Below are 27,445 nucleotides of genomic sequence, written 5' to 3'. Positions count from 1 at the left end.
TAGTGAAAATACAGGATTTTACGGTAAAATACGGTATTTTGTGGTAAGTATAGGTATTCAGACGTAAATTGAGGTATTTTTTGGTAAGGGTACAGTATTTGACCGAAAATTTGCGGTATTTTACTGTCATGTACAGTATCGTACCGTATTATGGTAAAAAAAGCCAGAAATTGCGGTAAATTGCTGCTAATTTACAGTAGATTAAGATTCTGTGGTAAGGTAAGGTATTTAGCCGTAAATTACGGTATTTTACGGTAAAAGTACAATATTTGACCGAAAATTTACGACAGTTCACGGTAAACGTGCAGAGTTACTGCAAAAATACTGTATTTTACTGTAAAGTGAAGGATTTTACGGTGTTACGGTCAAAATTCCAGAAATTGCAGTAAATTGCCGCTAATTTACAGTAAAATATGGGTTTTGCGGTAAGGTAAGGTATTTACCCGAAATTACGGTATTTTACGGTAAAGGTACGATATTTGACCGAAAATTTACAACATTTCACGGTAAACGTGAAGAGTTACTGCAAAAATACGGTATTTTACTGTAAAGTGAAGGATTTTACTGTGTTAGGGTCAAAGTTCCAGAAATTGCAGCAAATTGCCGCTAATTTACAGTAAAATATCGGTTTTGCGGTAAGTTAAGGTATGTAGCCGTGAATTACGGTATTTTACGGCAAAAATACAGTCTTTGACCGCAAATTTGTGGTATTTCACCTTAAACGTGCAGACTTACGGCCAGATTACGGTCTTTTATTGTAAAGTAAATGATTTCACTGTGTTACAGTAAAAAAAAGCTGGAAATTGCGGTAACTTGCCATAATTTACCGAACATTACCATCAATACAGTAAATTGACAGTAAAATACTGTACTTTGCTGTAAAATTCCATAATTTACCGTAATTCGGATCCGTTAAGGTACTGAAGGACTCACAGGTTTGTCTGAAATTTGATTTTTTAAATTATAATTTAAAAAAAAAAATAACTTAAAATTGGGTTAGCTTTATTTATTAATGTTATCTTTCAATGGTATAAATTTTGTACTAGTTGAAAATATTTGCATGCGTAAATATGATTTTAACCTGAGTATGCTGGGGTCAAGTAAGCAATAGCAAAACACATCTTATTGCTGCGCAATCGAGTTGTGCAATCAGATGTCTAAAAATTGTTTGCAGATTAATTATTTTTCTGTAAATTTAACTCCAGTGTCCTTGGGTAGTTGGATAAAATTTTTAACTTCCTGATATATGAAGAGATAAATATGTAAATAAAAATATATGATATTGAATATCAGATTTAAAAACAAAAAAAATGTCATCAAGGATTGTAGTATTAGATGTCATTTATTTTTAATCCACTTTGTTACCTTGATGATTTATATAACTTGGAATATATTTATATCTATTTCACATACAATTAACATTTCCGTTATATTTTACTTTCTCTGTAACAAGTATGTGTTGCTGCAGACACTATCGGCTCTTGGAGTGAATTTTTTTTATTTTAATTAATCACTCATTTTATTTTGTCGCTATTGTAATTGGAATAATGATTATTATTTTAACGCTAATTGTTTTTATTCAACTAATTGATAGATGTAAAGATACTGATGTTAAATTTATCAATATTTTGAGTGCGATAACTGAGTAATGAAAATACTTAGAAATTTTATTTAAAATCGTGTGAACTCGATCCATTCTAGGGTGTGGCTTTCATCAAATATTCCGTAATAGATTTTATATTGGTCATTTATGAGATTAGTATTGATTTTAATAAATGACATTTTTTAACTTGACATTTATATTCAGTTACATAAATATTTTTAGTTTCATTTAATTTCGAGATCAATTTTAATATTTAATTTTGTTTTTGTTAGTAAATTTATGGTAATTTTTCTATCATATTACACATGGGTAAAAAAAGGAGAGTGACAAAGTTCTGATAAATTTTTTAAAATTTATGAAATATGAGAAAAAAAAATTATTGATTGGAAAATATTTTTGTTTTTAATATTTTATGAATGGAAAAAATTTAATGAACGCTTCAACCCTTAGTCACGAGGAGTCTGATGGACCTCGAAGTTTTTCATTAACTGTAAAAATAAAATTAATTAACATTTTTATCACAAATTTTTAATTTTCAAATGTGAAAAAATGTTTGATTAAAAAAATGGAGAAAATTATTTTTTGCATAAAAATATATAAGTATGGCAATTTCAATTAAATTTTACGGCAAAGTATTGTAAAATGGACATACTTTGACGTGGAATCCATGGGAAATTTTTAATTTTCAAAAAAAAAATTTATTTTAATAATTAAAGTTTAAAATTTTCCCGCGGAAATTTGAATAGTATTAATAGAAATGTGTGATGGGTTTTTTGTAAATATTGAATTGTTTGAAAAAATGCATGAAACCTTTTTTATAGAGCTTTCAATTCTCTATAAAAAAGGCGTCATAATTAGGGCCAGAATTTGTGCTTTAATTTAAAATGATAATTAATATTTAATTGGGTCAAGTTTTTGATATTATGGCAAAAATATTGGTCGTATAAAAAAATTTTTGCAATAAAAGTTGTTCAAAATATAATTTTATAAAAAAAATGTCTCTTATAATTTTGTCATAGGACTAATAATAAAGCCGTAATTTCAAAATTAAGATTTTGGTAACTATCAAAAATTTGAATCATTCATTATGAATCTTAATTTTGGAATTACGGTGAAAATATTAGTCGTATCAAAAAATTTACGAAATAAAAGTTGTTCAAAATTTAATTTTATAAAAAAAATATCTCTTATAATTTTGTCATAGGACTAATAAGAAAGCCGTAATTTCAAAATTAAGATTTTGGTAATTATCAAAAATTTGAATCAATCATTATGAATCTTAATTTTGGAATTACGGTGAAAATATCAGTCGTATCAAAAAATTATAAGAGAGATTTTTTTTAGAAAATTGAATTTCCTACAACTTTTATTTGAAAATTTTTCTGATAAAACCAATATTTTCTCCTTAATATCAAACATTTGAATTATTCATTTCAAAATTAATGCAAAAGTCTTGTCCCTACTTGTAATTTTTTTGAAAACTAAATAGAGATCGAGATATTTCGAGTTTAAAGTTACTCGGGGTTTTTAAGACCTCGTGAGATCATTAAAAATTAAAAACAGTCTGAGCTTCCCTAAAAAAAAGTTATGGAATTGAGCGCATGGTAAACAAATTGCATTAAAATAAAATTTGAGAAAAAGAAGAGTTTAGAAAAAAAAAATAAGGAAATAAATAAAAAATTTTATTTTTCTTGTATTCTTTATTTTTTTTTTAACAAAAATTCATCTAAATCCAAATTGCGAAACACCAAACAAATTTTTATTAACAATCTATTGAATTAATTACACATAAATTTTAAAATTTTCATACTTGAAGTTAAGTACCACTGAAACCCCACTCTTATAATCACAATGATTTTTTTTCATCAAGAAAAAACTTGATTTATTAAAAGTGACAATATAATCAATTATTAATTTAATTTAATTCATTATAATAATTACTGTTATTATTATAAAATAATAACTCAATTATTAAGTCTACTAATTAATCAAAATTACAGTAATACATTTATAACAATTTGGAAAATATAATTTATCATGTATCTACTGACAACTGACATATATTTTTTAAATTATATATAATCATTGTTCTTAGGAAAACTTTCACACATAAATTGAAATGTATCTCAATAATTGTAAATATTAAACATCAAATTTCATTTTCCGTAAATTTTAATTTTCCATTTTCTTCTTTTATTTCATTTTTTTTTTTTTTTTTTTTTTTTTTTTTTTTTTTGTTATTCAAAAATTTTTATTCCACAAAAAAAAAGGATTTCTCGACGCAAAAAATCTCCACTCCTAAGAAAATTTTTAAATTTTGAAATGAAAAAAAAAAAATTTCCTCAGCGTGAGAAAAATTTTTCTTGAGCCAAGAAATCATTTTTTTCTGTCTGTATTATTATTAAAATAATATAAATAAATATTACGCTATTTAATGACTATATTGCATAAATTAATATGATTACTAAAAGAAAGTAAAAAAAAAATTTCTTTTTTTTTTTTTATATAACGAGAATTTGAATTATTTATAAATTGATATTTTTTTAAATTATGAATTTATAATGAACTTTGTCAAAATTAAAAAAAAAATAATAATAATCAATAAATATATGTATTATTATTAAGCACATTTTCATATATATTTAAATTTATGATTATTAATTACGGTATTAATATGACATTTTATTTGTAATTATTAAATATTCATATAAATAAAAATTTTTTTCTAAAAAAATTCTAAAAACATTTGCGAGGTAAAATTTTTTAAATTGAATGCAGAAATATTTTGAGTGTAAAATTTAAATTAATAGGACAATAAATTCTACCAATTTTTTATAAATTAATTTTTTTTTTTTGTAAACAAATTTTGAAATTATTTTGAAAAATTTTTTATGCGAAAGTAAAATTATTTAAATATTTATATTTTAAATTTTCAAAAATAAAAAAAAAATTTACTTGAAGTTTGTGTCAAAATTTAAAAATTTTAAATCACAAATGTTTTTTTAATTTTATTAGGATTAATTATCACACTATATTATAAATTTTAATTATATTTTTACGTTCTGCTGTATGTATGCAATAAAGCGATGGTACAAGCAAGTAATTAAATAAAAGATAATTATTCTCATACAGTAAATACGTTAATTATATGCATTAAATGTGCCTATTAATTTTATTAATTATATTTGTTTAGAAATCAATAATTATCATTAATTTTATACACAGAAAAAAAAGATTTCTTGACACAAAAAAATTTTTTCTCACCCCATGAAAATTTTCATTTTTTATTCGTAATACAAAAATTTTCTTGAAGCGAGTTAAAATTTTCTACTTCAAGAAATTCATTTCTTCTGTGTAGTTTTTCGATTGCTTATTATTTGTGTCTTTTTAATTTTATTATTAATTATTATCCATTCATAAAAAATTAAAAAAAAAAAACAAATAATTGTTTTATCAATAATAAAATTTTTTCTTTTTATTACTAGTTTTGAAATAAAATTTTATTTCAAAAAAATACCTAAATAGATTTAGAGCAAATCTAAATAAAAATTGATAAAAATGTAGAACTTAAATTTAAATAACTTCTTCGTTTATTTAATTAGATCTTAATTATTTTTCAAGTATATCAGTATTGATATATTTAAGCCATCATTCAAATTGCTTTATATTTAATACAAAATAGTATAAATTAATACTAAAAAAAAAATTAAAAAAAAAAAAATAAACTTCTTGTGCTGCCAATAATTGGGGCTTTTATTTAAATTTATAATTTAAAATAAATAATAAAATCATAGTAGCTCAAGAACTTAAATATATTTATATTTATTATTTTATTATTTACATATTCTTTATGTTAAATTATAATTATCATATTTAATTAATTTGTCTCATGATTTTGATAGTTTGAAAATTTGAATATAATTTAACACAATATACCACCTCGGTTTAAAAAAAAAAAACTAAAGACTTTTTTAAATTCATTAGTGAACAAATTACCTAAAATTAATTAGCTTATTATAAATTCTTACTCGTTTAATTAAAACGATGGATAAAATTTATTTCAAACTGGATCTAGAATTGAAATAAATTTCACCGCATCCACACCTATTTTATAAACATATTTTAAATTGTCATAAATATAAAGCAAACGTGAAACTAAATTTAAAAAACAAAAATTACTTGATTGTAATGTCATTAAATAAATAAAAATTAATTAATTATTATAAATAATTAAAAAAAAAATTAATTTTAATATTCATTGGAACGTACTGTGACTGGCAGTTATTTTTATTGTTTATAATTAATTAGTAATGGAAATTGATATTCAAATTTTAATAATTCACTATTATAAATAAATTAAAAAAAAGTATTATAATTTTATATAGAGAAATTGTTAATTGTTTAATTTAATTATTCACTTCTATATAATTTTATATTATTTTACTTTATTAGATATTTATAAATATTATTATATATAGAAAAAAATGATTTCTTGGTGCAAAAAAATTTTTATCCATTTAAAATAAATTTTTCTTCAGCCAAGAAATTTTTTTTTCTGATCAGAAAATTGAAAAAAAAATATCAGTGTCCATTAGTTTATAATTATCAGTTAGCGTAATAATAATTAATATTTTTTCCCGATCGTAAGTTACGACTTTTTTTATTTATTTTCATTACAACAAATTTTTAATTATTCAACACTAAATTTACATTACAGTAAGTTTTTTTTTTTTTTAACAAAATTTTAATTGTTTCACGTTTTTATTTTATATTAATTATCATTTATTAATATATATTTTGTCGAGAAGTAAAAAGTAATTCGGTACATACTTTTAATTTATCGCGAGGTATTTGTTTTAATTACGATAATTATTCTTATTATTATCATTTAATAATTAAATATTAAATTAGCACAGAATTTAAATTAAACACTGAATATCGAACAAATTTTTCCACGAAATTAAATTCGTGTTTTCAGTTCTTTTTCTTCTCCAATAATTTTTTCAATCGACTTTTTTATATTTTCATTTATTTTTACTGTTCCACAGTATAAATGACTAGACATGATTTTTTTTAAATTAATTAAAGTCTAGTTTCCATCTTCGTGAATTTTTTTTTGATTCGTTAATTAAAATCAATGCAATTAATTTTTTAAATTAATACTGTAGTCAATAAATATGTTTTTTATTATAACAGTTGTATTTACCCGCATGTATTAAAAAAAATTCATTGCAGCAGTAAATTAACGAATAAATTTAAAAAATTTAATTTTTAAATTTAAAATAATTTAGGCGCGAAAAATTTTCAAATTCTTTAGTTTGAATTTCATTAAACTACAGAGCGACCTACGTTCAATTTAAATCTATAGTTTCTATGATAAAAAAAAAATTTTATTTTTGTCACTTCGTTACTATTCAGATTATTGATAGTAAGTATTATTGTAATTACTATTTAAATAATTATTATTAGTTTTATCAATAAAATTTAAAAGCTATGTAGTGTAGTATCGCGTACTTACGACCGGAAATAATAAGTAACGATCATGTTAATTAAATATAATTATATTACGCTGGCTCACTTTTTTGTCATAATCTTGAGGTACTCAAGTGCATTTTGAGCAGCTGCTGCTTGAGCATCTTTACTGGTAATACCGCTACCATAACATACTGCTACTGGCAAAGTTGATAGTTGCACAAGGCACTGGCATTTACCTAATAACATAAATCAATAGCAAGTATTATTATTTTTATAATTATTTATGGGAAGGCATCAGTTGTCTAGATTGTTTTTGCTGAATGTATCAAATGCCTACAATATTTTTTCGTACATAAATTCTTACTGCTGCCAACTAAAATTTATTTTCTACGGTTCTATTGCCTATGGAAATATTAAATATATAATTTAATTGCGAAAAAAAATAATTGCAGTTTTATTTCCTACAGAACAATAATTAATGATGTTCAATTGATTGCTATTTAATTGTGAACCCAATCAAAGAAATTCCTAATTAATGTAGACAAGCTTCTGATTTATTTGCTGAGAAAATCTTGTACTTGAGGAGAAATGATCAACAAAGACCGATCACTTGATAAAAAAAAACGCAGCTGGTCTGAAAAATATCAGAACCTCGGTAGTCTTGACAATAGCAACTGTAAAACTTGACAGAGTTTTCTATCAGAAATTAGTGAGCTGATCAGGTGATTCTCTAAGTCGACTATGAGATTCAACCCAGTGTCTTATTATGGACCGGGCGAGTTATACTTTTGTCAAGACTACCGCGGTTCTCATATTTTACAGATCAATCGTCTTTTTTTTATCAAGTGATCGGTCTTTGTTGATCATTTCTCCTCAAGTACAAGATTTTCTCAGCAAAATCAAAAGCTTGTCTACATTAATTAGGAATTTCTTTGATTGGGTTCACAATTAAATAGCAATCAACTAAACATCATGAATTATTTTTCGTAGGCAATAGAACTGAAATTATTTTTTTATGCAATTAAATTATGCATTTAATATTTTTGTAGGCAATAGAACCGTAGAAAAAATTTTAGCAGCCGAGCAGTAAAAATTTATAATGTACGAAAAAATATTGTAGGCAATTGATTCTTTCCTATTATTTATTCATATTTTTATCTCAAATGGTAATTCTATAAATTAAATTTGCCGCTGTGAGTTTTCCTGAACATGTTCTAGTTTTTGGAGTATCCACAGCTTTGGGACCGGCCATTTTTTTTTTCTTCAAAACGTTTTCTTAATGCTTTTTATTTAATTAATAATTTTTATAATTGTTAATTAAAAAATTAAATTCTGTTATCAGAAATAGCAAATAATATCATAGAATAAATTATGCAATATACGATCTGATTAAAAAAAAAAAAAATTTGATACTGAAAGTCACAGATCAGATGATCTATAACTTAACATCTCTTTTTGCTTTTAGCTGAACCATGAACATAAGCAAAGTAACCATGGATGCAATAAAATTAGCAAAACGTACTCTTCGTAATGAGTTGCAAGATTTAATTAATAAAATTAGTAATGAAGAAAAAATACGACAATCTAATGCCGTTTACAATAAGGTATATATTTTTTAAAATACATAAATTATTTTATTTATTTATTTTGAGGTTATATTTGCACAGAAAATATACATATGGATATACGCATACATTGGACTGCCAAATAAAATCAATTTTTTTTCGGTCCTATACGAAAATTACGTTGAATGTAACAAAAAAAATTGGGTACAAGTTGGGCCCAACTTAATTAAAAAACGCGCGCGCGCTTAAATAAAATTTCCCATTCAAATAACATGGAAAATTTTTTTTTACTTTGAAATTTTATAACACGTTAATGGATCAATGAATTGAAATGACCATAACATATTTTTGTAGAGAATTGAACGCTCTACAAAAAAGGTCTCTTATAATTTTTTGATAAATCTTACCGTTCAAAAGTTATTTTTTAACGAAAATTCAAGTTTTTTTCCCAAATAATTAATTTGTAAAGCCTGCAATTTTTGAACTGAGATTAAAAATTAATAAATAACATATTTTGCTTGCAAAAAAAATGATCTACAAGAAAGGTCCTTTGACATTTTGCGATAAGACTGAAAGTTTTGCTGGAAAATTCAAAAAAACGATAAATTTACCATAAATTTGAATTTAAACTTAAATAACTTTTGAACGGTTAGATTTATCAAAAAATTATAAGAGACCTTTTTTGTAGAGCATTTAATTCTCTACAAAAATAAGTCATGGTCGTTTCAATTCATTGATCCATCAACGAGTTATAAAATTTCAGTTAAAAAAAATTTTCCATGTTATTTAAATAGGAAATTTTATTTAAACGAGCGCGCGTTTTTTAATTGAGTTGGGCCCAGCTTGGTACCCAATGTTTTTTATGTTACATATAACGTACTTTTCATATAAGCCTGAAAAAAAATATCCGTTTTATTTGCCACAGTCTAATGTATATATTTAATATAAATTTTTTTATTTTTTAGTTAATTAATACACCGGAATTTAAATCAAGTGAAAAAATATCAGTCTACTTAAGTACTGAAAATGAAATAAATACAATACCAATTTTGGAGTACTTATTTAAAAATAATAAACAAGTTTTCGTACCAAAATATCAAGGCAAAAATATGATGATGGTAAAATTATATTCAATGGACGATTACAATAAATTGCCGCTTACCAAATGGAATATTAAACAACCCGCTAATGATGACAATACACGAGAAGACTGTTTTGAAACAGGTATTTTTTAAATTAAATTACTTTGTTTTTTTTTTTTTTTTTTTTTTTTATGATACACAAATTTAAAAATTAATTTTTTTTGTCATATAGGTGGATTAGATTTAATAATTTTACCTGGTGTTGCATTCACGAATACGGGTAAGTTATAATAAAACCGTAATGAAATAAAAAAAAAATACTATTGTTATTGTTAACCAAAAAAAGTTGTGAAATTATTTTGTATTTTATTATGACAATTAACAGGAAAGAGATTAGGACACGGGATGGGATATTATGATAAATTTATCGAGAACTGCATTAAATCACAACAAAAGAAACCATTTTTAGTTGCGGTGGCTTTTAATGAACAAATTAAAATAGACATTCCTACTACTGATAAAGATATGAATCTCGATATGGTGATAACAGAAAAATCAACATAAAAATTTTTAAACGATAACCCGAAAAAAAAAGTTTGAAAAGCGCCGACTATTTTTAAACATCAAGAGTCACGCAACGAAGAACTTTTTTGTAAAATTTTTTTAAACTTTTAAAGTAGAAGTTCAAGGGAAAAATCAGTGATTAATTGATTACTATTAAAAATGATACTGAAAGTAGGAGACAAAAAAATTTATTTGTTGTAGATAAACAACTAAAACAGTCATAGAAAAAATTTTTGTGATTCGACTGCTTTTGGGAAAGCCCGGAGGAGAGCCTAAAATTTTCGGCTGTCATATTAGCATCTATAAGCGAAACATTTCAGAAATCTAGTCATCCAATAGATTGTTTTCTTTAAAATTTTTTCTTCATTGTTTGAAAAACTTGTGATCTTCAGAAACATGAAAAATTTTTTTTACTTGCAATTTATTTACAAAAATTAAAAAATTGTGTCTGCTACTTTCAGTATCATTATCAGAATATGTTTAAAAATAAAAGATTCAAAAATAGTTTTTTCTGACCGTATTTACACTGAAAAAAATTATGAAACCTGACATTTTTAATGGAGAGTCAAAAAAGTTTAAAAACGTTCATTTATTAGGTTCCATAACAATTGATCCCACTGACAATTAATTTTCTAGTTCATCAGTTTCGTCAAGATTTTCATAACTATTATTATCATCATCTTCAAAACCTTCATATTCATAATTTTAAACCGAATGTCGATGGGATCAATTTGTAGGAGTCACTTGTGGTATAAAATTGTTAGGATCAGTTTACGGCACACCCATTTATCGTAATAAATAAATTGTTTTTTTATTTCTTTGCATTTTCAGAAATTTAAAAATCGTTTAAAAAAAGTTGGTTAACAATTCATCTTGATCACGTCCAGAAAATTTAAATATCTAAAATGTATCACGGGTATTATGGACAAATTGATCGATCAATTAATCAAACAGTAATTTGTTGAACGACGTTTCGTCACTTTATTATTGTGACTTTCAAGTTTTTATAGTTCATTAATATGTCACGTTTCGGTTTATAATTTTCAATGCTTTTTAATAAATGACTGTGAATGTACCAGACATTAAACAAATTTAAAGTTATAAGTAAATAATTTATTTTTAAATTTTTTAAATGCGCATTTTTTTAAAATTTTATTTCATTAATTATTTACTCTATTTATTGATAATTTTAAATTTGTCTAATGTCTGCTACATTCACACTCATTTTAATAAAAATAATATAAATTAATTAAAAATTTATAAAACTTACCGCTGATGGACTTTTCTTCAATATCAACATACGTTACTTCAAATAATTGTTCCGATGCTATTTCTTGTAAAAATTGTACCAAGTTAATTACTCCATCATTTAAACATGTATTCTGAAAATAAAAAAAAAATAATTTGAAATTTAAATATTTAATTTTTTAAAATTTATCCCGCCCTTTTTTAAATTATAATTTATTACGTCCAATTATTATTTTATTTGTTACGCTCTCGAAGACTGGTAATTATTTAGTGTACTCAGTACTTAAACTCTTTAAAAATTAAAATTATTTATTTTCAAACCTGTAACTCCGATAATTTAACTCCCGTGGAAGACTTGAGGTTCTTGTGAAATTGGGAAACTTTATGACTGTGAGGAGTGGTGAGTGTTGAAATTTTGCTATCTTTTAATGTCGTATAGCGAGCAGCCAAGTTAATATTCCTCTCGACAATCTATGACGGATAAGTTTTTTATTTTAAATATCAATAAATCTATTGTTTGTATCATTTTTTAAAAATAAACATTTTTAAATGAAGTGGAGAAACGATAGAAATAATGAAAATATTAAATATTAAATAGAAAATAGAATAAGAGACATCCGTTATAGATTTAGGAGGATGAAAACTTTATTAGTTTTATTTTAAATTGATTATTGTTTATTGTTAGATGAAGTTTTTTTAGTTTTAGTTTTTAGATAAAGTAGCAAAATATCACCTCCACTTCACTTGTCACACAATTTCACATTCAACTTTTTCTTATAAATAAATACTTTAATTTAAATAATTTATCAAATAAATGTCTCAATATTTAAGTAACTCTTTAATAAAATTATTTAAATATTTTTAAATAGGAAGGCATCCATTGCCTACAATATTTTTTCGTACATTGGAAATTTTTACTGCTCGGCTGCTAAAATTTTTTCTACGGTTCTATTGCCTACGAAAATATTAAATGCATAATTTAATTGCATAAAAAAATAATTTCAGTTCTATTGCCTACGAAAAATAATTCATGATGTTCAGTTGATTGCTATTTAATTGTGAACCCAATCAAAGAAATACCTAATTAATGTAGATGCTCCTGATTTTGCTGAGAAAATCTTGTACTTGAGGAGAAATGATCAACAAAGACCGATCACTTCATAAAAAAAAGACGATTGATCTGTAAAATATGAGAACCGCGGTAGTCTTGACAAAAGTATAACTCGCCCGGTCCATAATAAGACACTGGGTTGAATCTCATAGTCGACTTAGAGAATCACCTGATCAGCTCACTAATTTCTGATAGAAAACTCTGTCAAGTTTTACAGTTGCTATTGTCAAGACTACCGAGGTTCTGATATTTTTCAGACCAGCTGCGTTTTTTTTTATCAAGTGATCGGTCTTGACGTTGATCATTTCTCCTCAACAAGTACAAGATTTTCTCAGCAAATAAATCAGAAGCTTGTCTACATTAATTAGGAATTTCTTTGACTGGGTTCACAATTAAATAGCAATCAATTGAACATCATTAATTATTGTTCTGTAGGAAATAGAACTGCAATTAATTTTTCTTGCAATTAAATTATATATTTAATATTTCGATAGGCAATAGAACCGTAGAAAATAAATTTTAGTTGGCAGCAGTAAGAATTTATGTACGAAAAAATATTCTAGGCATTCGATGCATCCAGTAAAATCAATCTAGACAACTGATGCCTTCCCTTTTGAATAAGAAAAAAAAATGATAAATTTTTACAGAATCTATGGAATCTGTGTTTAATTTAACCAAGACATATATTTAATGAACTAATTTAAATTAAAAAAACTAAATAAATATATTAAATTTACCTCATCATCATCAAGACCTCCTGCGTTGGCCTCATCAGTGGCGTCACGTAAAGCCTGCCACATTTTATGAGCTGCTTGACGCTTAGCTAATTTCTTGCTTTTTCCCAGTCCAACTTGTCTATATTTCAACATTGCACACACAATAGTAAATTGGCGTTCATGTGGGAGTCCTGTTTCGCCTTCCATTGTATATTTCGGTGGTGGCCAGTGACGAGACATACACATTTCTTGCAGTGATCCAATTGGATTATTAATTACTTTTTCATCTCCATAACTTCCCTCTGAATCTGGTTGAGAATTTTGTAAGCTGGAAAAAAAAAATAAAAAATATATTTATTATTATTAATTCAAAATTTTCAATGTCAAATAAATTGTTGATTTTTTTTTTTTTTTTCATTTAATTCCAATGTTGAATTTAATTAAATGAAAAATTTTAAATTAAGTATTAAATTATTAAATAAAAAACATATGATGTCAAGTAAAATTTTTTACTCGATAACAATTTAAAAAATTCTACCCAATATCTCTTCTGTAATAATTTATTTATTTATTTATTTAAATTATAAATAAATTTTGAGTAGACATAATAAATAAATTTAAATAAACTTACTCATTAATGTTATTGATTTGTGTATCAGCGCCCAAATCACCAGAACTGGCTCCAATTAATTTATCTAGCACAGCTTTGGCCGCCCCGTGCTTAGCATCTTTTTTGGACCTACCGGTCCCCATAGCTGAAACAATTGGATCTGCTTCAATAATCTAATTGTTCATGGATAAAATAATATTATGAATAGTGAAAATTCATACCCAAGTCACAATTTAAAATAAATAAAAAAAATTAATTAGCTCACTTACATTCAACACACCATTGCATACTTATTTGTCATAAATTATTTTAAAAAATATTGTTTTTTTTAACAGTACCCGATCAAAGAACTAAGACCCGATCACTCATTTGTAAGTCTTGCGTATTAAATTTTGCCAAATATAAATATACATGTGAGGTAAGAGATCCAGTATTCGATCAAAGAACTAATAGTCGGTCGGGGATCTAGTACCTTCTTAGGGAACTAGTATCCGATCACTCATGTATTTGTAAATCTGTATTTACTTCATTTAGATATACAAACACATGTAGTGTTCATGTTCTAGGTCCTGGATCAGGTACTAGGTCTTTTACCTCAGATATGTCATTGCAATTTTTTTTTTTTTTATAGAATAATGAAATCAGAGCAATATTGAAAGTAACATCTTAACAAACAATAAAACCGGTCATCATAACATTCAGTTATAAAACAATAACTTGAATATACGAACCAACGATATCAGCAACGGTTACCCGATAACGAAATGTCGGTTCATGAACAGCTCCTTCTATTTGTACAAGTTCATATTTTGGAGTTGTACCACGTCGTGACAACAATTCTTGAAGTACAGAGACTGGTGTTTTAGACGGTAACGATTTCATTTCTAGTCTTGCTGCTTCGTACAATGGTAGAGCTTCAGACATCAATGCATGCATGGTAACTCTTGCTCTACCTCGACGATGAGAATTATTTGATGAATGATTTACAACAGGTCCACTACCACCACCACCGCCACCACCACCACCACCAACATTACCTGGACCAACAGGACTCCCAGCAACTCCTATCACCACGTTACCCATTTGCTGACCATGTCGCATCTCTTCCATGATTTCTGACAATAATCAACTCATTAATAAGACAATATAATTATTTTAATTAAATTATTTCCTAATTTATTTTACTTATAAATTAAAGTGGGATTCAAAAAATTGTCTCTATTAAAAAAAAAATTAATTATTTCATAGCAACAAATAATTTTTTATATTAATGACAATAAATAATTAATTGAGTTAATCGATTATTAGAAATTGATTTTATATATTTTAATAAAATGAATAAAATTTTGATATATTTTTTTAAAAATTTGATATGTAATGAAAAATATATATTTGTATATTTATTGATAACGATGCAATAATTAATTATTTTTTTAAATGAAAAATTGTGATACTGGTTGGAGTTAATTATGTGGTATATATATGTATATGTATATATATAGAGTTAAGAGAACCCGGTGAACTATAAGCGATAAAATTGTCTATTTAAAATAAAGTTAAATACTTACGATTAGGATTACAAATAATAAATAATTTATTATTTAATGTGTAAGCCAATTTCTATACGAAAAGCGAATCCTGCTTTTTGTGATTGATCCAAATCTCACAAAAAGCTTGATCCGTTTGACGACAGAAAAATTGGATTTTGTTCTTGCCTACTCGAGAATCCTTTCGCTGGTGCTGGAGCTTTTGATGTGCATACGTCACTTTTCTATGTATGTATATAATGTATATGTCTGTGTACACATACATTAACATATGTATTTTTTAATATACTATATATGAAATATAGTATGAGTTGTGTAAAAGCGCATGCGTGATTTCATTCGTTCGCTATTCCGCTTGTTCGAGATTGCGGAATGGCGGGTTCGGGTTTGAATTTCAAAAAATGAGGAATGCGGAAAAATGGCGGATGAAATAGTAAATTTGAAAATACTTTGCAAGTGATGACTTCAATACTATAATTCGTAGTACTCAGTACTGTCCAGAGAGTAGTCAATTCTATTTTGTTTCCGTCAATTTGACGTCAATTTACTGATGGAATTAGAATGCAAATTCACTTGAAAAGTTGACTATAAAAAATTTGTGGTCAATTTTCAAACAAATTTATTGTTAATTTCACTTGAAAAATTGTCAAGTACTTTTTTACCGTCAAATTGTAGACAATTTTATGTATAAATTTGCTTACTTTTTGAAATTGTAAGAATGAACACTACCGACTTTTTTTTCGTAAAAAGTTACTTTTAAATTGAAAAAAAATTAACCGCGAATTTTTATCTTCAACTTTTGCTATTAAATTGCTGGCAAATTCGGGCAGCAAATTTCAACATCAAATTACCGTCAATTTTAAGCTAAAGTGGCTATTGGGGTTCTTAATGAATTCCGGGTCTATTTCTATACATACTGGTCATCATTTTGAATTTATAGACTGAATAGCTCCCTGGGACTTCAAAACATCGACACCTGATGAAATTACAATTTTCGAAAATCATCGATTTTCTTAGCGGGAAATTAAAAATTTGATTTAATCAAATTTATTTAATATTCAGTTACTTTTAATTTTTCATTTTTTTTTTTAAACCGATGATTTTCACAGGCGTCTTTTTTTATCTAAATGAAACTTTTGAATCTGTTTGCGAGAAAAAAAAAGAAATTTGTTATTTTTTGAATCACCCTAATATATAAATGAGAGAGGGGATAAATGGAGGGTAGGCAAAATGGGGTACACCCAAAATTTTATAAGAAAAAAATTTTTTTTTTTCCGTCTAATTACTATAAATTTATTACAAAACATATTGAATAACACATTTTTTAAAAATCTTAGTTTGCTTGCTTTAAAATACTGTCTAGAAAAATAATTGGATGCTTCTTTGATGGACATTTATCTCCTTGTCGGTATATATTGTTTCCAACACAATGAACAAGGTTGAATTGTTTGTCAAAACATAATTCAATTCCAGAAAAATAATGTTCTTCTGTATCCTATAAGAAATTAAGTAAATTAAAAATAGTAATCATTACTTACAAAAAAAAATGAATCAATTAAGATGACTTTGACTTACGTTGTTTAAAATACACGTTAGTTGAACTTTTTTATGGAAATATTTGAAAAATGCAGATGCAAATAATTGTTTACGATAACTATGCCCCGGATTAATGGTAGCATTAGTAAGTATGCGTTGTATATTAAATTTATCAAACAGCTCAAGAGATTTATTAAAGTAATTAAATTGGTTGTTTATTTCATCAATTGTCGTCCCACATGTGCCATATTTTTTCCATTGATAGCTTAAATAAGAATGATTACGGTGACTATCAACAAGACTGTCAATCCATTTGGTCTCCAAATCTTTCATGATTGGTGATAATTTTAGTGGATCAAATTCCATTGAGCAATTGCAAAACGCCGGGCCTGTATAGTGTTTTAATGAAGGCCTTAGTTCGCTAATGAGCCATTTTTTTTCATTGCACAAATTATTTGTATAATTTTTATTTCTTTCTTGCAACTGATAACAAATTGTTGGAGACCATTTTTGACTTAATACTAATATATCAATATCATTATTAGGTTTATTAGTTGAATTATTATTTTCACAGGAATTAGGATGTGCTGTCAAGTTTTTGGAACTAGAAATAAAAATAGTAATTATTCAGTATTCAATAAAAAAAAACAATAATTCAATTTTTGTTAATTAGATTTCTTAATTAAAAATTGTAAAAATAATTACATACCAATCAGCACTTGATAACACAATTATTAATATAAAAATATAAACAAAACTTTTAAAATTCATCATTGGCTTTTACTAAATCGTTTTAATGGATTTTGAGAAACTAATAATTTATAAAAACCCACACGAAAAAATATACACCCAGGAATGATGTGGAGTGTATCCTTAGTGTGTACAAATTTCGTTCATGGTATAAATTTTGAAATTAGTTATGAAAGTATTACGGAAATAGAAACACCGGATGGTAATTTAAGAAATGACTTTTATGTTTTAATTTAATTATGATGATATGCAATAAATGAATACAGTAAAAACCTTGAAGTATTATAATACATTTGAATATTTACGTATCAAAAAACCTTGAATGGCATTGTCATTGTTAACAATAATTATCGAATATTTATGTATGAATTAGTTCAATTGTCAAAAATATTTCGATATAATGTTTATTAGACACATGTGTGTTTTAAATATTGTTTATTAATAATATTGTTTTAAAAAATAATATATAATATAAGTAAACATCTTATTAAGTGCTAATATTGTATAATGTCTGGCATCAGTCTAAATTTCGTATAAAGTCGAACTTTTTTGTTAACATGAGTCCTGATTTAAAACTCCAATTAAATCTGATTGAAACTCAATCGAATTTCTATCAGATTTAACCGGAAACAAACATTCCAAGTATCTGATTAAATTTAAATCGGATTTAATCGGAAAAAATATTTATCATTTTCCGATAAAGTCCGATTTAAATTTTTCAATCAGATTAAATCGGAAAATAATAATTTTTTTCCGATTAATTTTCCAATTTTCGGTTAACTTTCAACTTACTTTTGATCATAGATGGGGCGACTGAGACAAAAATTTTCGTTAAATTTTATATAAAATTCTCTCTCATATTTACTAAAAAATGGCACATCTTGTAAGGAAACGATTCGATAATTTACTAATTAATCTTGGTATAATAATTCTTAACTTGATAAAATATATTATCTGCTTCATCAATTGTCAAAGACTAATCAAATATTTTGTAAATTCTGCACAGTCACTCTTCTCAATATTACTCGATAATTTGTTACTACTTTTTTATTGGTAAATTCTAAATTGATCAAAGCTGCGATTATTGCGATTTCTTCATCAGTTGAGAATCTTTGTAAATTATACACAATTGTCTGTAATAAACCATAAACTTCTTCCCCGATAAAAAATGATTTTATCTGATTATATATGATTATATATAAGATCATATAATATGGAATTATATGTGTTTATACATTAGGGTAATTCAAAAAAATCTAATATTTTTTGCACAACTCATTTGCGAAGCAATGAGATGTGTTCTACCAACGCTTTCTCGATCCGAGCTCATTTACTCACGTAGAAAACATTTTACACTCGTTCAAATATACTCAACAAGATTAATATTCATACCATTTCAAAGATAATTTATTAAGGAATAAAACAAATATAATTTCAAGTCTCTTTTTTTAAAAATAATGATTGAAAAAAAAAAAAAAAAAGAAAAAATATAAACAAATCCTGTGATGTCCGTCAGTATGTAGGGATGTTGGTAAACACATTAACTAAAAAAATACATAACCGATTGATCTATTTTTTTTTATTACACTTTAATTCTTAAACAGAAGAACTCTTATGAAAACCACTATTCAAAACTTTTTGGTTTCATTACAATTAATATAAATCGAAAACTGACAATTCACAAAAAAATATAGCGGCTATATTTTTGTTTTTTATTGTCTTTATTATTATCTAGCATGTCGGGGCGCCATTTATCGACCGCTTTTTAAAATTATTTTTTACTCCAATTTCAAATTATTTTTCAACGTGTAACGACGAGAGTGAAACTGTTTTTTTTTTATTTTTCTCTATTTTCTCTATCTTTTATTATATTTGATTTCATTTTAAATGGAAGAATCATTACTTTTTTTTTTATTCTTCAATGTTTTTTTTTTAAACCAATACTAAAAAAAATTTTGTTTTCATCTGCAATTAAAAGTCAAAAAAGCTTTCGTTTTTTTTTGTTTAATTATAATTACTGAAAAAAAATAAGAGCTGGAAACTGATAATTCATAAAAAATTTAGCTGCCTTTTTTTTGCATAACTATTTTTTTGCTTCATATTTTATTTATTATTATTTTTTTTTTTTTATTATTATATATACACGTCTGTCCTAAACTACCCTAATAGCCACTTTAGCTTGACATCGATAGTAATTTGATGTAATAATAAATGATTGCAATATTTATTAATGATGATGGCGGTTCCGTTTACGGTGTTGTTTCTATCATCTTTAAACGAAGTTTATATATTATGATTACGATTAAAAAATAAACCGATTCTTGTTTCAATTATACGTACACCTTCCCATGAATCACCATCAAAGAAAGGTGAGCTCAATATTCTGAGCTGCTAATAAATTATAATAATAATAAATAAGTATTTATATACTTTTGTATATTATTACATCACATTTTTTATAATTAACAAATTAAAAAATTTGAAATCAGTTTAATCCTGTTGTCACTTCCAAAACATCCCGCTGTTTTTGAGCCCAGAGCTCAATAATACTTTTTCACACTAGTATTTTCAAACTGTTTGAGTGAAAAAAAGTTAAGCCATAGATTGGGCTACAAAAATTTAATAAAATTAAAAATTAAAATTTAGGAAGAAGGGGAATTCGATAACTCGGAAATTCTAAAAAATTTCCGCTCCTCCGTGGATTAACTATTCGAATTAATTGAGTTCGACTGTATCGGGTGACAGGAAACTTTCCAAGACCACTCAAAATATATTTATATTTCTTTGAATACAATATAATGATTTATCTATTTATTTAAACTTTCTTGTAATTTAAATATATAATTTAATAAATATGTGCAACGACTTATCATTATTTAAATTATTGACCAAATATTGATAAGACGTAATAAGAGTTGTAAGATCTTAATATATAAATTTCAAATGGAATTTAAATGCGCGCCTATTTATGTATTTCAAGTTCACTAATTAATTAACAGGTGGAGGCACCTGAGGGCTTAACATTATTGCCGACTAATTACCGGATTATATACTGACATATATCTGTAAGATGTCATGCATAAATTTAGTAGTTACCTATATCTGTTATGTGATTATACGTCATTGTGGTGTAAAAAAATATGACACGATGACTTTTTTTTAAATAGTAAAATATTAATACTCATAGCTCGTAATTATTAATTATTATTTTTCTTACAATAATTGCAGACTTGAAACAAAAAAAAAAAAAAAAATATTAATGACATTTAAGTTCCTCGATTGATGCTGCTTGAACGAGGATTTTTTTTATATTGCAGTAAAATATATATTTGCGATTGATTTTAAAAAATTCAGTTGATTCCAACATGACTTCAAATACAGATGTTTACGATGATTTATTTTTGTAAGTATTTTTACTAGACTATTTATTTATTTTTACTCCAATACTATTGATTTTGACAGTAAATTTAAAGATAATTATTTTTTTAAAATTCCTTAAAAAATAATATAAATATACATGTAATTTAATTTAGTAATTAAATATTTAATTTTTTATATTAATTACAGATATACGACCAATGAAAAATTTTATGTTGAAGCTGTCACTGCGAAAGTATTATTAATTATTGATCGAGTGAATCAGCATATATTTACTCAAGGTACTTAATAAATATATTACTATGACTATATTATTCTATGATGAATATAATAATGAAATGATAAATTCGTAGGGAGGTGGACAGCACATACTCTTATTAACAGAAACGATTTAAAACGATTAGATAAAAATTTTTAAATACTTTTGAATCGTTTTTTTAATCAGGGCGGTTAGAAATTTTGAGTACTTGTGTTAAAAAATTTGGTTAAATTATTTGTATTGATTTTCAACACAGAAATCTGTTAATACAACATAAACCGTTTGTGTTATTTTACTTTAACTGATTTTTTATGTTAAATAATTAGAAAATCTGTAATGTAACACATTTCTGTGTGATTCGAAAATTAACACTAAATTTGTGGTGTTTAGCTAAACACTCCCGCGCGTTTCTTCATTACTATAACCAAGCAAAGCATTGTAGCAGCATTGTCTGCAAGGAAACTTGGATTATAATTGATTTACAATTAAATATAATCATAGATAACTTTAATATTTTTCTCATCAGGTTCAATGATTTTTTATTCTCATTTTACGGGAGGATAATTCATAGCTCTGTTTTTTAGAAAAATCACCGAAAATCGAACTAATTGTTTGCTAAATTGACAAAAGTTGTACTGAGGGTAGATCAGTATACTTGAGTTGGTTAGATTATGTGCTTATATTTATTAGTTAATTTTAACACGAAAAGTCTGTTAAATTTACCTAAATTTTCTGTCAAAATAACAGAGTTTGTGTTCAATTATTTAACATAAAATTCGTATTATAGATCAACACTAACGCAATGTGTTGAATTAACACAAACATTTGTGTAGACTGCAACAGACGATTTGTTTTGAATTTAACACAAAATTTCTAACTGTGTAATTCCAAAATTATAATTTAATTTTGACCATAAATTTGACGTATTGTCCCTTTATTTTTGTACCATGTGATTGTAATATTAAATGGTTATTGAAGAAAGGGATGAAATGTCAAATTTATGGTGAAAATGAAATTATAATTTTTGAATTACTGTCACCTACTTATGAATTTATCATTATATGAAATTGATCTGGGCAAGATTTCAAATTAAGATAATAATGAAATATTTATTTTCAGTGGGTACAGCAAATCAAATACCGCAGACAGCTATTAGACGAAAAATATGGGGTATTGTAGGAACAATAAAATTACTATCGTCCCGATATTTAATAATAATCACTGATGCCAAAAGAATTGGAACTATAGCAGGGCAGCAGATATTCCAAATAAATGCGACAGATATAATACCATATTCAAAATCAGATTTGCATTTGACTGATAAGCAGATTGAAAATAATACAACTTATTTAGAAATGATTAAATCTGTTTTAAACACTCCATATTTTTACTTTAGTTATACTTATGATATTAGTCATACAATGCAGAGATTGCATAATACGACACCAGAATTTCTTCAGGTTTATATATTTATTTTATAAAATTTTTAAATTTCCCGCTATGAATATTCAAAATTTTCGAAAATCGAGTTTTCATAAGATGTCGACGTTTTGAGGTCTTAGGAAGCTATTCTTACCATTTTCAGAATGATATCCAAGTGTCTGTATGTATGTGTGTTAGTGTGTGTAAACTTCTTACAACTTTGAAACTAATCAACAGATTTGAAGGCACTATGACAAGTCGCTCTAGAAACTTCTCTATACACAGATAACTCCATAGCATTTCTCAACCTAAAATATATCTATCGTAAACTAAAATTTCTATTCAGAACTCGTCTCAAGCTCAAACTTAACTCCGAAACTTCTATTTAATGACAATGCTACCCGAAATAATTTTATTCATTATCGATTCAATTGAAAAATCATCATTAATTAAAACATGTTAATTAACATGGAAATTCATGTGTTTTTTCACTGACCGATGATTTTTTTGCTGAGTCAATAATGAATAGTGTTATTTCGGATAGTCTTGTCATTGAATAGAAGTTTCGGAGTAAAGCTTGAACTTGAGGAGAGTTGTTCTGGATAGAGAGGTTTTGGAGCTACGTCATAATGCTGATTTGAATAGTTCTTGCAGCAATCGAAAGATTTTTATCCTAAAGATTTTAATATTTCAAAACCTTGAATAATATTCATAATTTCAATTATCAATATATTTTATAAACAGATGCCACTACATGATCGAGCTGATTCTCGTTTTATATGGAATGCATATTTACTACAGGAGTTATCATCTAGATCAGAACATTCAAAGTTTTGTTTACCAATTATACATGGATGTATCCTTTTACAAACGTATTAAAATGCAATGACGTAATGACCCCTCTTTATATCTCAGTCATAATATATCAGGTGAAATATCTCAGTAACTGATATCTCAATGTAAAAATATGAGATGTTTTTACTGAGATTATTTTGTCCCAGACGTAATTTCTGAGATAAAATGAGGGGGAACCCAAGACGTCTTAATTAATTAAATTACGATGGATTCTTTAACTTTAAATATTGATAACAGTTATTTCTTTGAATACTGTTGTTATAAATGGAATCCCATTCAATTGGGGAATAGTATCACGACGTAGCGTTCATCGTGCGGGAACAAGATTATTTTCCCGTGGAATAGACACTAATGGTAATGTTTCAAATTACGTTGAAACTGAACAATTAATTGAAGTTAATGGAGACCGTAGTTCTTTTGTTCAAATAAGAGGATCAATACCATTATTTTGGCAACAAGAGCCGAATCTTAAATATAAACCTAAGCCACAATTATCTAATCATGAAAATCATCAGATCGCTTCTTCTAGACATTTAGATGCACAAATATTTCACTATGGCAAACAAATATTAGTTAACTTGGTACTTAATGACTATTCATTTTTTTTTTTTGCACAGAAAAAATGAATTTCTTGGAGTGAAAAAAATTTCCTTGAGCCAAGAAATTGTTTTCTTTTCTGTGTGCATTGTAGCATCTAAAAGATGTATTTTTTAAAACCATGCTCCTGTGATTTTTTTTTTAATAGATTGATCATCGTGGAGCGGAAAATGTTTTGGAAAAAGAATTTCGTTCAGTTGTATCAAGGATTGGCAACCAAAATGTACGATATGAAGCATTTGATTTTCACGCGGAATGCAGACACATGCGATGGGACCGTTTAAATATTTTAATGGATAGATTATCTCATGATCAAGAACAAATGGGATATTTTTTGTTATCAAGAGACGGATCATTACTTTCTGTACAAGAAGGAGTCTTTCGTACAAACTGTATTGATTGTTTAGACCGTACAAATGTTGTTCAAAGTATGTTAGCCAAACGAGCACTTGTAGATGCTCTAAATAAACTTGGTATTCTCAGAAGGATTGAAGAACATCCGTCTTTTGAAAAATTATTTAAAGAAGTAAGCGACAAACACGAATTAATTTGAATTTTTATTTTATTTCAAATTTTATAATTTTATTTTGTAGGTTTGGGCTGATAATGCTGATGTTATAAGTATTCAATATTCTGGTACTGGTGCATTAAAAACAGATTTTACGCGTACTGGTAAACGAACTCGAATGGGGGCGTTGAGAGATGGTATAAACAGTTTAACAAGATATTACAAAAATAATTTCGCTGATGGTTTCCGTCAGGTAAAATATTTAAATAAATTTAATATTCTGTTGTATTATAAAAATATTAGACCGAGTAAAATATATACATATGTTATTTATGATAATTTTATTACAGGACGCATTAAATTTATTTTTGGGTCGATACGTTGTACAAGATGGCGAATGTATGCAATTAAAATGTCCGCTAGATTACGAACGTAACTGGAGATATGCAACATTCCCATTAGTACTTTTGGTTGCATCTTCAATGTTAATTGCCCATGTTATACTTCCGTCAAAATATTCAACTGAAGTACTACTTTATATGCTCTTTTGGGGTGCAATGGTTGCTGGTACTTTTGCAACAATAATTCATCATGGCCGACAATATGTCGACAAACCAAAATTGTTATAGTTTATATATAATAGCATTTAATTTTATTTGCGATAGCAATAGTTCGTCAATAATTAACTTGTTGTCAACTTGACGAGTGTTAATAACAATAAATAAAATTTTTTTATAATTATTAAGAAGATAAATGTATGTAAATTAGATAATACTTTGTGGGAAAAATATATAAAGTCCATCAACTAAAACTTTATCTGTATTTTACTAATTATTATTTTCGCGGTAAATTTAAATATTTGAAAAATAAATTATTATCAATTGGAGAAAAATTTTAAATCGTAGATTAAAATAAAATGGCGGCAGAACATGATAGAAAAATATTTAAAAAATTGAAAAAAAAAAAAAAAACACTTGAGTGTTTGAACAAACCTTGGCGGAAAATAATATGCAGAAGGGTGTCCTAATACACTTGGAGATTTGAATTAAATTGCTCCTAGTGTATTGCAGCTAAAAAACGTCACTTGACTGCTATTTCCCACCAGACGATACCAGATGATTTTGCTCAGGAACTTAAAAGACATCAGCATCAGCCAGCAACACTTTACACTAGCACTGAACACTGAACACTTAACTACACCATAGACACTTTACACAATTTAAATTAATAAAAGATGAATTTTACAATCACTGCACAATTTTACACGACTTAACCGTAATACTGTGTTTCATTTCAAACGTAAAGAAGGATCGCGACTACTACTGCCATTTTCGATGATACTGACTGTCGCTATCGAACCGCCAGTTGATACAAAGCAATCGATTTTGCAATCGTTCGACCGCTCCTCCTTTAACAAAAATTTGAACGCCGACTACAGCGCCGCGCAGTGGCGCTAACTTGGCGCAAAATCTCAAAATTTTATCAGAATCTATTTGTATCAATAATTCTATTAATTAGACAAAAAAATATACTCGAAATTTATAATTTTTATCAATTGTTCTTACTGCTTGCACCGTAAATTTGAATAGTTGAAAAATAAATTATTAGAACTGAAGAAAAATTAAAATTCTCACGTTGAAATAAAATGGCGGCAGAATGTAATAGAAAAATATTTAAAGTATTAAAAAGAAAACACTTGAGTGTTTGAACAAACCTTGGTGGGGAAATAATGCGCAGAAGGGTGTCCTAATACACTTGGAGATTTGAATTAAATTGCTCCAAGTGTATTACAGCTATACAAACGTCACTTGACTGCTATTTCCCACCAGACGATGCCAGATGATTTTGCTCAGGAATTTGGAAGACATCAGCCAGCAACACTTTACACTAGCACTGAACACTTATCACTTAACGACATCACAGACACTTTGCACAATTTAAATTTTACAAACACTACACATTTTAATTAAATAATTATTATAAGCAATAAATTTTATAGATAATTTCGCGAATTAACAGCGATACTGTGTTTCAATTTAAACGCAACTAAGCATCTGGACTACAACTGCCATTTTCGATGATACTGACTGTCGCTATCGAACCGTCAGTTGATAGTAAGCAATCGATTTTGCGATTCATCGACTCCCCCCACTTTAGTAAAAAAATGAACGTTTAATACAGTGGAGCGCAGTGGCGCTATTTTGGCGCGAAATTTCAAAATTGAAATTTAATAATTTCATTAAAATTTATATGTATCAATAATTATATTAATTAGACTAAAAAGTATGCTCTACATTTTTCATTTTTTATTAATAATTTGTTAATTTTTCTTATTACTTGCGCGGTAAATTTAAATATTTGAAAAATAAATTATTAAAAATTGGAGAAAAATTAAAAATTGTATGTGAAAATAAAATAGTGGGTGAATCATTTAACATGTGTATCATCAAATATATGTGTTATAAGAATTAAAATAATTAGGATATGTATCATCGAGATTTGAATAATTTGGTAAACGGGACAAGCGTGAAAGGCCTACCCAAATCTGATTATGATCTAGAGGCGACTGAAACCAGACCAAAAATTATTGAAAACAAGTCTAAAAATAGTATATATGAA

The 27,445-nt window shown here is 26.2% G+C and overlaps 3 protein-coding genes across 6 annotated transcripts; 2 read left to right on the top strand and 1 right to left on the bottom strand.

The window, feature by feature from the left end:
- The first annotated feature begins 889 nt into the window (after window positions 1-889).
- LOC103573616 (5-formyltetrahydrofolate cyclo-ligase) lies at window positions 890-11,553 on the top strand. The gene is made up of 5 exons (XM_008552771.3): window positions 890-935; window positions 8,544-8,682; window positions 9,609-9,867; window positions 9,958-10,005; window positions 10,111-11,553. Exons 2-5 carry the CDS (start codon window positions 8,551-8,553, stop codon window positions 10,287-10,289), a joined length of 618 nt encoding a protein of 205 aa, XP_008550993.1. The 5' UTR covers window positions 890-935; window positions 8,544-8,550; the 3' UTR covers window positions 10,290-11,553.
- On the bottom strand, window positions 6,023-15,728 carry LOC103573617 (RISC-loading complex subunit tarbp2). 4 transcript variants are annotated; one of them, XM_014444732.2, is made up of 8 exons: window positions 15,543-15,728; window positions 15,012-15,089; window positions 14,706-14,923; window positions 13,996-14,119; window positions 13,386-13,692; window positions 11,859-12,008; window positions 11,560-11,671; window positions 6,027-7,314 (listed from the first exon to the last, which is right to left on the bottom strand). In XM_014444732.2, the coding sequence occupies exons 3-8, from the start codon at window positions 14,908-14,910 to the stop codon at window positions 7,178-7,180; spliced, it is 1,035 nt and encodes a 344-aa protein (XP_014300218.1). In that variant the 5' UTR covers window positions 14,911-14,923; window positions 15,012-15,089; window positions 15,543-15,728; the 3' UTR covers window positions 6,027-7,177. The 4 variants fall into 4 exon arrangements, with proteins under 4 accessions (XP_014300222.1, XP_014300219.1, XP_014300218.1 ...); XM_008552774.3 differs by having other exon boundaries at window positions 6,031-7,314; window positions 13,996-14,134; XM_014444736.2 differs by lacking the exon at window positions 11,859-12,008 and having other exon boundaries at window positions 6,023-7,314.
- Window positions 15,729-20,894: 5,166 nt separating this feature from the next.
- On the top strand, window positions 20,895-25,640 carry LOC103573615 (phosphatidylinositol-3-phosphatase SAC1). The gene is made up of 8 exons (XM_053741778.1): window positions 20,895-21,210; window positions 21,375-21,466; window positions 22,564-22,904; window positions 23,611-23,722; window positions 23,959-24,302; window positions 24,467-24,844; window positions 24,912-25,079; window positions 25,177-25,640. The coding sequence occupies exons 1-8, from the start codon at window positions 21,173-21,175 to the stop codon at window positions 25,453-25,455; spliced, it is 1,752 nt and encodes a 583-aa protein (XP_053597753.1). The 5' UTR covers window positions 20,895-21,172; the 3' UTR covers window positions 25,456-25,640.
- Window positions 25,641-27,445: the final 1,805 nt, after the last annotated feature.

The sequence above is a fragment of the Microplitis demolitor genome, chromosome 9, assembly GCF_026212275.2.
Source record: "Microplitis demolitor isolate Queensland-Clemson2020A chromosome 9, iyMicDemo2.1a, whole genome shotgun sequence".
In the NCBI taxonomy this organism is placed as follows: Eukaryota; Metazoa; Arthropoda; class Insecta; order Hymenoptera; family Braconidae; genus Microplitis; species Microplitis demolitor.
This window is presented reverse-complemented; position numbering and strand designations above follow the sequence as displayed.